The 12,764-nt window shown below is 39.9% G+C and overlaps 2 protein-coding genes across 2 annotated transcripts in view; both read right to left on the reverse strand.

The window, feature by feature from the left end:
• Nucleotides 1–98: 98 nt before the first annotated feature.
• Nucleotides 99–7,727, reverse strand: mrpl3 (mitochondrial ribosomal protein L3). The gene is made up of 10 exons (XM_051389832.1): nucleotides 7,511–7,727; nucleotides 6,595–6,776; nucleotides 6,409–6,500; nucleotides 5,399–5,497; nucleotides 2,865–2,964; nucleotides 2,678–2,738; nucleotides 2,403–2,514; nucleotides 2,200–2,277; nucleotides 1,972–2,049; nucleotides 99–347 (listed from the first exon to the last, which is right to left on the reverse strand). Exons 1-10 carry the CDS (start codon nucleotides 7,576–7,578, stop codon nucleotides 198–200), a joined length of 1,020 nt encoding a protein of 339 aa, XP_051245792.1. The 5' UTR covers nucleotides 7,579–7,727; the 3' UTR covers nucleotides 99–197.
• Nucleotides 7,728–9,099: 1,372 nt separating this feature from the next.
• cpne4b (copine IVb) overlaps nucleotides 9,100–12,764 on the reverse strand; it is a 22,968-nt gene continuing 19,303 nt past the window's right edge. Inside the window, exon 16 of the mRNA XM_051389829.1 lies at nucleotides 9,100–10,116. Within this exon, the coding sequence (XP_051245789.1) occupies nucleotides 9,985–10,116 (132 nt within the window). The 3' untranslated portion in view covers nucleotides 9,100–9,984. The remainder of the gene's footprint in view (nucleotides 10,117–12,764) is intronic.

Raw genomic sequence — 12,764 nt, forward strand, 5'->3', positions numbered from 1 at the left:
ATGGTTTCAGGGGGAAAGGGACTGTAAAAACAGTTTTGATCAAACAGACCGGCTCGGTGTTGCCACACAAAAAAAAAAAACAAGAGAGGCTCAAAATCTTCAAATGAATTACTTTTTATTACAGGTTCAAGACATAGTTTGTAGGTTTAGGTGGAAACATAACGCATTTGCGTGTGTGTGTGTGTGTGTGTAAGTGGTCAGGACAGTGTTAATGACGGATCCGAGTGGACGAACAAGTTGTCATCGTACAGGTCTTCCTGCAGGTCACCTTCTTCTTCAGTGAAATAGGTAGGGAAAGGAGGGTTGATCAGAGTGGAGCTCCTGTTTGGCAGACTGGTGTCTTTTACCTGGAACACAAACACAAACACACACTTTAGTCTACACATAGCTCTGAGGACACTCTTGTCTTACCGTAATTAGTGCTGAAACAGTTAGGTGACAGAAACAATGTTAACAGCTCTGATAATTGTTACTGTTAGTCATTTATCACACACAAATGCCAATAATTAGCAATTTCCAGGTTCTCAAAGGTGTGTTTGTTTTAAATTAAAATTTTTTTTTAGATCAAATCAGCATTTGGTTTTCTGTCATGCACCATTCAGAAGCAGAAAAACACATTAATGCGCGCCCCCATCCAAAGTAAATTGATTTAAAGTTATAATACTTACGATTATCATGTAATTAAACGCCTATTTTTGATACTACTACTACTATAAACTGAGTTTTAAAAAAAAAAATGTATTCATAGTAGCTGAATTCAGAAAACGTTGAGGCATTCAAAGGAGAACGAGGCATGCGTGTAATCCAGTGCACCTTTATCTCATTGATTTATTGTTCACTCTCTTTACATCATAAATGGAACAACCTACTACTGCTGCTGCTGCTGCCTCATATTAAAAGTGTTCAACTGGTGAAACACGGGGCGGCTTTTTTGGCTGCTCCAGGTGTGTTTGCTGTAAACTGCACTTTACAAGGTAACAACACATGTTGACAAATCAACCCAGACTACAATCTTGAGGATTATTTTTATCAATCATTAACAATACAGTGCAGACTACTAATAAAACAAGCCAAGCTTAATTTTATATTAAATAAAATATGTGTTTGTGTAGTATTTCTACATGAATTATATTCACCACAGTGACTCTATGTCCCACAGGGAAAACACTGGGGTAAATGATTAGTCTGTAAACCATAAAAATAATAATCAACATATTAATTCATAATAAAAAACTGCATTAGTTGCAGCCCTTGACTTAATCTTAATCAATAAAACATGGCTGTTCCTCATTTACATAAGGACATTAGGGTTGCACAGAATAATAACGACAAACATTATTAACCTGCATGTGTACCCTTTAGGGTAATATAATCTGAAGAGGATCCAGGTATATGTGTGTGTGTGTGTGTGTGTGTGTGTGTGTGTGTGTGTGTGTGTGTGTGTGTGTGTGTGTGTGTGCGCGCGCATGCAAGACAGCTGAGCTGGGTGAAATGCAAAGCACATTTGTATTCATTATTGCTTGCCTGCAAAACAAATAATAGGTTGCGTGTGTGTCCGTGCACAGACACACAAGGCGAACACAACATGCTGAGTATTGAGATGGATGCAGTGGGTATTACTAACATCATTGAGGCACGCGCTCTCATTCCCTCATAGAAAACACACAAACAGATGCACACACAAACAGATGCACACACAAACAGATGCACACAAACAGATGCACACACACACACACACACACACACACACACACACACACACACACACACACACACACACACACACACACACACACACACACACACTGCTGAACCAGCATAGTGTCAATGAAGATAGATCACACTGTCTTGCAGGTGTGACAGCGTTTTACAGGTGCAAGGTCACTCGTCTTTGTCAGAACACTAAGCATGCTGGGCTTGACCTTCGACTTCTCACTTCACTTCTGAGTGTGTGTGCATGATTATTTTTACCTTCAGTAAGCAGTTCCTGTGGCCGGGGACAGAGCCGTGAACATACAGCACATTATACTTGGTATTGACCCTCCATATCTGGGAGAGAGAGAGAGATTGAGTAGAGGCAAATGAGGGAATATTGAACTGAAATTGCAGTCAAGGACAAACGAGTTCAAAACTACATCTGTGCGTGTGTCCTTGTGAGTGTCGGGGTGTTTGTGTGTGTGTGTGTGTGTGTGTGTGTACCTTCAGTCCACGAGCTGTGACGTTAATGTTGCCCAACATGCCGGGCATCTTCTTTCCTTTGAAAACTTTGGCTGGATCCTAGACGCAGATGATGAACAACACAATCATGCTCACATTACTGGATTATGGGAAGCCAACTGTTCATGTCTGCCACGGAGAATAATCTTTGTGTGTGTGTGTGTGTGTGTGTGTACGTCTCTTACCCCTCCAGGTCCAGAAGCTCCCGGTCTGCGGTGAGTTTTGGTTTGGCCATGGCTGGCTGGCTGACCTTTGAACCCCCAACGCTTCATTACACCTTGAAAACCTTTACCAATGCTAAGCACACACAGAAGGAAGTTAATGTTTGCGCACTCATATTTTCATTTATGTTACCTCAGCACAATGATATAGAAAGAGGGCTTTGCACTTTCTTGCAAAGTCAATAAGCAAAGTAGGAAAGGAAGCCCAGAGGAGAGAAAGCTGGCAGAGCAGAACTTACGATTTGGCTGTGATGTCTACATAATGCCCCGGACGGAAATGTGCCGCATACAGAGGAGTGCCTGAACACACCACAAACGAGATTACATTAATGTAAAACTTGCTCTGCCGGCTACAATAAGATATTAGAGTCCAGCGTGTTGTGACTGAGCAATACTTTAATGGTGAGATAACAGATGTGGGTATACCTGGCTTGAGGATGGCGTTGTCGGTGACTTTAAATGTGGAGACTTTCTGCTTTGGAGGCACTCCTGCATTCCTATATATCTCCATCTGCTGTTCAGACACCTGTCAGTCAGAGTGATGGAAAAGACAGACAACTATAACAATGAAAGGAGGGAAATTAAAGTGCTAAAGCAAGCACTTGAGTGAGACTCAATATTAAAAATTTACCGTGGGCCTGTTATGACTATATGGGAGCCAAACACACACACACACACACACACACACACACGTACGCACACACACACGGCAGCGAGAGTCTCTGACATTTGCTTTCACTCGGCTCACTCTCATCTCAGCCCCTCCAGTCACTCTAAAATCTCTCTCTCTCCCCTTCTGTTGACTGAAAATCAGCCTGCCAGCTTCACTCTCCCGACAAACTATGTCTTTGACTGGAGAGTAATGTGGCTGAGTGAACTGGATTCAAACAGCTTCACATTCGACAAGTGAAACCCGGACAGCAGCCCATCACGCACCTATCAACACCCAATGAATAAATCACACCTTGATTTATTCAGCCTTGTTCTTTTGTTTTTTATCTTAAAAAGATGGATGTAACATTTAAAAAGGATAAATCCCCTCTCATACATAATAACGGGTGATTTTCCTAAAAACAACTTCTTTAAATCTGTCTACCCTTTTAGAGGAGGTAGTATGGGTTCAGAGTGAGTTGAGGAGCCAATGTTGCTGTCCGTCACCTCACTGTTACAGAGTTCTGAGATGCAGACTGAGGCAGTGATGGGACCGTAAGAGTTTATTATGAGCATCAAAGATCCAAATGTGTGTGTGTGTGTGTGTGTGTGTGTGTGTGTGGTGTGTGTGTGTGTGTGTGTGTGCCTGCCCATCATTGTTTGTGGGACATAGCAGCAAGGATATCTATTGGATCCCATTTATTTAGACTCCTAAGATGAAATAACTGATGGTTAGTGGGTGACTATAATTTCCTGACTATGGGGCTGTATTCATAAAAAGGTCTTAGAACTGGGAGGCCTGGTATGAGCTCAATGGCAATTACAAAGGGAAATTACAAAATTCAGTTATGTTTCCATAAGGCTGTCACACTGATTTGATTTTTTTGCGTGATTATGAAATGTCGCCAGAACTAAAATGACAAAAAATATGTAACTGGCTGTTCTGCTGTTATTAAATGCATCGTGACTGGCATTATAAGATATGATATATATATTTGCCATATTTATGAGTAATGTAATTACTGTGTGTGTTTAAATGTTAATTGTTTAAAATGTATTTTTATCAGATTCAATCATTTATTTTTCACATTTTCCATGACAGCTTTGCTGAAGCAAATAAACGGGCTTTGTTAAAGTTTTAAAAAATCAATGAATTAAGTAATGTTGGCAATTTCTCAATGTATTGGAAGGAAAAGACAAATAAGCACACAATAATTAAAAGACATTTCTGTGTCAGGACAGCTGCTCATTATAAATACTGCTGCCCAATTATGGAAAAAAAAAATTTCATTGCAATATTTTTAAATAAATTTGTATCTCATTTCAAAACATTTTATTTTGTTTGAAGAGAGACTATGCAACTTTTGGGAGGAGAAATAAAACATTCTTCCTTTTTAAAAATGTAAAGATTAATTCAGCAAACTTTAGGTAAATGTAGCTGTGTAACAGTCAGTCTGCTGACTTTATAATAATAAAAACAATAATATTTGTAAAGCATTTTCAAGCATTAGCACAAAGTGCTTTCCAGATTAAAATATATACAGAACAAATCAATCAGAAACCCCGGAGTACCACCCATGAACATACAAAATTAAGAACAAGATAAAAGCGCAAAAATATTAATATGAAAAGAAAGAGTAAATTAATGACGCTATTTCAATAATAGTTTTCTATTTCAATTACCCTCATAGAACTCAAAGAGAAGATACGTTTATTACTTATCAAAAAAAACGTATGAAATTCTTGCAAACCTGCTATAATCACTATTCGGTCTCTATCAACTCATGAGGAAAAATTCCTGCTCTTTAGCTGCTACTCCACTATGTCCACCAGCTACTTCCTAACTTTGTCTGTCTGGTGTTTGGTGCCGAGCAGTTGTTGTACAGTGGGATTTTAGAGCCTTTTCACTGAAAACAGCTGCCTTCTGCATCTGACGACGACGACAACGTTAAAATGACGGTATACCGTAAAGTTGCGGGATGGAGAGCTAAACCATGACCCTGAACTCGCTATAAAGCTCTGTAAAGCTGACTCAGATGAAGTAGATTCCGATGATAGTTCCCTGTAGGTTCAAAACTATGAGCAACCCCTTTCATTGTTTTCACATCATCATTTGACACATTATTATAAAAACACCAATTATAGTAACTTTAAAGAAAACTGAGCCTGAAAAACTGAACCGAATGACATCTACAAGGATGTGCTTATAACAGCACTTACCAGAGATCATAAAATGTCAACACATCCAATTTAACAGCTAAGATAAAAACCTTTGTCACACAGTTTTTATGTCAACAGATATTTCTTACATAGAATGGTGATGCGTTTTTTCCTCCCACCAAGAGGGCGGCACTGCTTCCATTATATTCTTCTTTGGGCAGGTACTTTAATACATGACAGTCCTCCACCTAGAGAAACAAAACAAAGGATGGATGAACAATAAGTCATAGCCTGATTGCGGTTTTCACTGCGCGACCCGTTTCCTCCTAAACTACAACATAAACAAACATGCAATTAGATGAAAGCCCCTTGTGTGAAACATTTTAATATGGGGCCACCGGGTGACTCACAAAACCTGATAATCACTTTTTTGGTTAAAAACAAGAGGATAACATCACAGCAATACTCAATACATTGCAAAGACATCAGAAGAGGAAAGAAGAGGAGAATATGCCCCATAAAAGTCAAACTGTAACAATCAAATCTGTAGTGTATTAATATACTGCATTAAGAGAAAGTGACTTTTCATGGAGCACAGACTGTTCCTGTATTAGCTGAAAATAAATTAAAAGACTAAATGTGACTAAAGTGAATCAGCAGACGGAGATACAAGTTTCTATACTGCCTTAAATCTCATTAATTGTCCTACTTCTAACGTTGACATTTTATTGACACTGAAATAGAGATTGTTATGCAGTAAAGAGTAGAGTGAAAAAACACGGCCATGGTTTGCTTTCAATTTTCTTCACCGACAGACTCACCGATGAGATTAAAACGTGATGTGAATAAACCTAACATCAAATACCTCCTGCTTATACCTTGTTGTAAGGGAGGAGTAGCTTTCTGAGGAACGCTGAGGCATTTTGAATGCATGATCAAAGCCTGCAGGTGTTCAATATTTACTATTCTTTCCCCACACTCCACAGAACAATCCAATTTATCAGACTTCTTTTCTGACCTGCTGGTCATGCCATTATGGATGATGATCATAAACACACATTAGCATTCCTGAAGAATGCCTGTGGCTGTTTTGATACAAAGCTAAGGCAGAACAGAAAACAGGTGTGGGTGAATGTATGTGTGTGTTCGTGTATGGTACCTGTAACATGGTGACGACATGCCTTTCTCCTGTTTTCGTCCAGATAGGAGCCATCCCCAATTTCACTGCCACTAACCCAACTCTTCGACTGCCTGGGTAGAGGATCGGATGTAACGATGGTTAAAGTGCGAGACAACAAGGTAAGACTCATGGATGTAAACAACTGTCACAAATCATGACACCCACCCTCTGTCCACTCATGTCGCTGCCAGGGCTCGTCTTTGAGCGGGTTGAGCTTTTCAGCTGTTTGTGTTCTGTATTCCTCTGCCATGATCTTCCTCATGTACTCCTGGTTATCCTCTGTGAGGTGTTCTTCAAACCATGTTGTGCTCTTTACTGTCCTAATACAACCCATCAAATGGGCAGGACTGCAAATAAAAAGATAAGTGCTGTTATTTACCAGCAGGATTATCACTTATGTCCAGATTTAGACTGATAACGGCCAGACAAATACTTATAACTGTGTCCAATCAATAAAGTGACACGTGCAATATACACATACAGCTGCAGCAGACTACTTTGATTTCGATTTATTTCTTTGCAGAGACACTGCAGTGTCCTTACTGATGAGTAACAGGCACACATTCACACGGACAGTTTGAGCATTTTAAATGTCTAAATGTCATTGCTTAACGACGAGTCCAAGACAGAGATTCAAAAGAAATAGTTGCACTGGACTAAATGAACCTTAGTGGGTAACTTAAGTCTGCCCACGTCTGCTCATAAACACATGACTCATTTGTGAGTGGACTGCCTGGGACTGTGGAGTGGTTCATCAGTGCTGTCCTCAGTAACCTCTGAGTAAGTCTTCAACATTTTGTGTATATAACTAATAATAATATTATAATAAATAACTGGATAACTCGCAATGTCACCATGAAGCAGACGCGTTCAGCTAGCTCAACCGTTACTTTCAAAAGGGAAAAAATGCTAACATCGGCTAACTTATTGTAAAAAATAAGATAAAGAGAGAGAGACAGCAAGGACAATACTGAATTAAAGCACAAGCTGTAACCACATTTAGTCCCTTTAGCTGAGCTGAGCTGCACGCTTAAGTTAACTTCAGTTACATTAGCACAACTAGCCAGTTAGCATTAGCCACCTTTGAGCCGTTGCTCGGAGACGAAAGAGTCCCCTCCCGACAACCAACCGACAGCTCCACGCCGCCATTACGCTCCTCAGTACAAACACTTGGACTCGAGTATAAAAAGACGACACACAAACTCGAAGGACGTCGGGGTCTCAGGGGGTACGGACAACCATGCCTTCGTTTTCGCTCTGCTCTAAATGTCACCCTGGCTACTTCCGGTACGTGACCAAAACAGTTCCCGACGCAGCGCGGAGGCTCGTGCCAAAGGTTCCGCGCTGCCACCGTTATAATTGTTAGTAAACGTGTTAACGTGCTAACCTATTAAACCTAATAAACCGTATTATGCTTACACGGTTATATAAAACGTTATGTTGTTGACGGCTTGACTCATAACTCAACAAAAAGGGGATTTTAAAAGTTAATTCTTGACCTTGGAAACTGACAGGTTCACACTTTTACATCATATTTATATCATCATTTATATATTTACATGATCTTCATCAACAGATGCGTTTGCCCGGTTGTCATGGAAATGTTGATGTTTAAGTTCCCAATATCTATGAAGGACAGCACGATAAATGTAACGTTATTTTAATCGACAATTTTAAACAAGTCCTATTTATTTCTCAATTGACTGATGTCTCCTAAATAATAATATACTGTGTAACATATGAAGCTTTTCTTTCTAATTTTATCATGTTTATTATTGCCTCATTGTGTCATTTAATTCAATTAAACATTTATAGCAGAACAGAATTGAATAGAAGGTAGCCTACAGTATGATTTCCCCTCATTTTAAGTGCTGTCTCCCTGCCTATTTACTACCAGTCCTCTCAGTCTCTCTCAGTGAAACTCTACTGATGTGGGTGGTCTCAAAAAGAGATATCTGGAAGCTCATGTGTTGAATACTGATCTGACCGTCAGAGACTGAGGCACGTATTGGAGTTTACTCTCAGGACAGCCCAACTTTGGTTCGCCTTAATTAACTGTATGGAGATTAGTGAAATCATTTATTCTTGCATTTTAATGTCTGTCTGGGAAATGTAGAAAGAGTGAAAGAGAGATGTAGTTGGAGAAGGTGTCTATGAGCCCACAGCATCATTTGTGTGTGTTAAGGAAGTGTGTGAGGCAGTTTGAAGTATTGTGGAGTGCTGCTTCATTCAACAACAAGGCAGAGCTGTCCATGAGAGAGACAGAGATGTGTGATATCTAACCTGCATGTACAAATAGTCTGCATATTCAGTGGCAAACCGGGAGACAGAAGCTCACAAGGCAGAGAGAAAAATAAATCAACTAACAGGCTGCCACCTGCTCTGCCTTTGTTATTCTAGATCATACCTCCACACTGGATGCCTCAACACACACACACATACACACACACACACAAAGTTGTTTTCTTATTGCATAGGGAATTCCATTGTTTTATGCTAATTCCTCTGAGACTTAACCTTACATTGGCCATAATCAGTATGTCTAACCCTAATTATAACCCTAACATTTACCAAAAATCCATGATGACCCCCTCTTATGACAGTATGAACACAAATAATGTCCCCACAACATCATTTACACAAGAACACAAACATCAGCTCACACCAAAATGAGAAAACCAAAATGTCTTTATTATAATCAACATGCAGAATACAGAAAAAAAACAGTTTTCAGCTCACAGATGAGTGTCTACCACACACGCTTTGCTATCCTCCCAAAACTCTTTAATGTAAGAAGGTTATTAAGAAATTATTACAATTATTCTGTTGTTCATTTCCATTTAGCAAAATCTCCAACAAAAATCCGTAGAAAAGATCCCCAACCACCCAAGACAACCCTGAATGTCACTCAAATGACAGAGATACTTTATTTCATAACTAGCAAGCGGCTACTGGAGATTGGATATTAGCAGGAGCTGAATAATGCATGCATTTATGCAGTACACTAACAGGGACACTACCATTCCCATAAATAACATTTGCAATGCTAATTCTAAGCATTTCCGACTATGCAATCACATATTTTTTCTAACCACAGATCTTTTGGCCTATATACCTGCTAGTTATCTAAATAAGGTAGAAGTGTCATTTCTTTGGGTGGTCTATGGTCTGAGTCTGCATGCTGGTTCAGAAGACTGCTCTTATTTCTATAAACATCTTTCAGATATACAGTAGATAGTAATAATTTCCCAGGTGATGCCACTGTGGCCAAACATGCAATAGTCATCAATGGAGTAGTTCAAATTGTTTCACCAGAACAAGCTAATTCTCTGAGCTAGACTACCGTATGTAGTATGTAGTATCCTAATGTGTACATGTTTGTTTGTGTGTGTGCTTGTGCTTGTGCTTTTGCATGTGTATATGTATTATACAGTACATAAAGTATATATATATGATATATATATGTGTGTGTGTGTGTGTGTGTGTGTGTGTGTGTGTGTGTGTGTGTGTGTGTGTGTGTGTGTATTTGAGTGTATGTTTGCATGTATTCCATTGTCAGGGGCTGAAGGTCCTTGTGGACTCGTAGTCCGACATACACTTGGGTTTGATGCCTTTAGCGTTGTAATAATCCACCACCTGGTTAGGGACTTCTGCCAAAACACTCTTAGCCAGTGCGGCTGGGGAGGCCTGGAAACAAAGAGACAGTCCGAGAGAGAAGAGGAGGAAGAGAGGGGTCACAAAAACATACACATCACCAGCCATGCGTGATTCTAGGATGCTAGAATTTACTTTTTGGCCTGATGCTGTCAAAGGGCTAGACCAGTGAGACTGATGTGAACTGACAAGCTCATTTGACAGCCTCACAACATCCCTGCTTTCACCTTTTTGTCCTCTAGTTCCATAGCTTGGTTTCTATATATGTGCTAAAGGAGAAAAACGCAGCGGAGCTCTTAATTTCTCAAAAAAAAAACAATGCATGAAAGAAGACTCTCTCTTTATACTTTGCAAAAGTCGATGATCATGTACATTAACTCGTTAGTACAGTTTATGCTGTATAAGTTAATTATGCAAAGTAGTCCAGTTGTATTTGCTGTATATTGGAGTATATTATTTGAAAAACTCTAACTTCGGTGTATTAACAAAGGTTTGTGATAACTTAAGGTGGTTGATTTATGTTGGAAACCTCTATACTAAATTACAAATAAACAATATTTGAACACTTTTCTTGACACAGGAATCTTTTTCAGGCTATTGTAGCCAGGATGGATGAACGCTGTGAAACTGAGACCATTCCAGCCTTGTGGTTTATTCAGGTTTAAGTTAAAGATCAGTCATAAGTATCTCAGCCGAGTGATGATTATTATTTATTGTATTCTGATCTATTATGTCCTCTAGATTTTAGGGAAAGCTTAGATAGGATTTGGGGGTTTAAGAGTGGTTTGGTAGAAGGTTCAAAACTGGGATAGTTATTTTTGTAATTCTCCTGCTTGCTTTTTTGTGATACATAATAAAACACTAAAGTTAAATGTTTTATTCCCTCAAAGGACTTGAGGTGTGGCGATGAGTGTACTGAATAAATGGTAGACTGTTCCTCTTAAATGTAAAAGAGAGAAAACATTCCTACACACACACGCACACACACACACGTACAGGCCAGCCACTTGTCGGCAATATACACACATTCTCTCACACCGCACACACTTCCGAATCCTCAAAGTCAGAGAGTCTGTCGTACTCCGTCTCACATAATTCCCCGAGACAATGCATCATCAAAGTGCACCCACCCCAACCGTCCCCCCCTTCCTCTCATTTCCACCCTCCCTCCTGTTCTTCTCCTCGGCTCCTATCTACCTGTTATTCAGCCTGTCACACAGCAGCTCCGTCCTGCTAATCCCTTCTGAAAAGAAACGACAGAGCAGAAAATCACCTCTCCACCTCTGTCACACACTCCCTCGCTCCCTTTTGTCTTTAGCTCCGGTCTCCTGTTGACCCCCCTCCAACACCACCACCACCATCACCACCACGGGCGATGTCTCTCTCCCTCCTACTTCCTCTTCTGTTCCCCCAGATTTATTCTTCACCTCTCCTCTCTGACTCTCTTTCTCTGTATCTAAGTACTTTTGGATAAACTACATGTTTCAGCTCCTTCCTACATTCTCCCCCATCTCCTTCTGTTTAGCTGGAATGTAATTGGTTGATTTCTCAACCTGTCACAGACCAAACACACCATATCAGACCCAGCCAAACAGATCCTGTCAAAGCCAGGAAAAATTAATACCACCAGAGAGAGAGAGAGACGCACACTAACACACAGTGAGCAGATAGCTGATGTGTTTTGACGAGCACACCAAGCATAATACGCCCACACGTTCACACTTGTTGCCCCCTGAATACAGCACAGACAGAGCTACTGTAGAAGTAACCCCAAGTGGATACTATTTTTTGAGTATCTAAGATATAACTACGAAGCACTGAGCGCTGAAAAATGTTTCTGTCAACGTTTGAAAATTGGAATTAAATGTTTGGTTTGATTCTCAGTCTGGTTCACTTTAATCACACATTTCCACACAATTCCTTCCAATTAAGGTCAACCATGGGCTTCTTTTACAGTATTGTTCACTGGGGAGACATTCTGCATGGTGGACACATAGGCCTATACAGTATGTTTCTAATATGTTTCTTTTAAGATCAAATGTATGTATTGGTTTGTTTTAGTATTGTATCCAATTACTGTCACAGCAGCTTATGGTGTGAAATGACTCATTTATGAGATATTTATGTTCTGTGCTGCAGTACCAACTACAGTGGGCTGCTTGATTTATGGTTGAATAAAATGGCTATTGTTGTTGCCTTAAATACATTTTTTAGCATTTCTGTTCAAGTGACACCTCTTTGAGTTTGTGAGACACAAATCTGTTATGTTCAAATAGGCCCAAGGCTACAGCTGTGGAATTAAAAGTGTTTGAATTCAGGGGCTATTTTTCCATTTAAAGCTATTCTATGCAACTTTTGCTGAACAGCAGCAAGTGGTCATCACAAGTGCTAAAACTTTGTGTAGCAAACTAACTCAATAACATAGCAAGGTCTACCAAAAGTTTGCCCCCACAAGCTACTGGTCATACCAGACTTCATTCCAGCAGCACACACTGTTCAAATAGCCTGGTGCTGAACGAGGCACAGTAGCTGCGGTTTGTATGTGGGGGCATTGGTTATTATTAGAGGTCATGACACCATACTTATTGGGATTTGAATGAGCCTTGTGTTTAAATTGTTATCTACAGTAGATTTGTGCAAATCCATGTAAAGGTCATGGGGCTAAATATTTTTACTAGGGA

This window comes from Dicentrarchus labrax, unplaced genomic scaffold (genome assembly GCF_905237075.1).
Source record: "Dicentrarchus labrax unplaced genomic scaffold, dlabrax2021, whole genome shotgun sequence".
Classification (NCBI taxonomy): Eukaryota; Metazoa; Chordata; class Actinopteri; family Moronidae; genus Dicentrarchus; species Dicentrarchus labrax.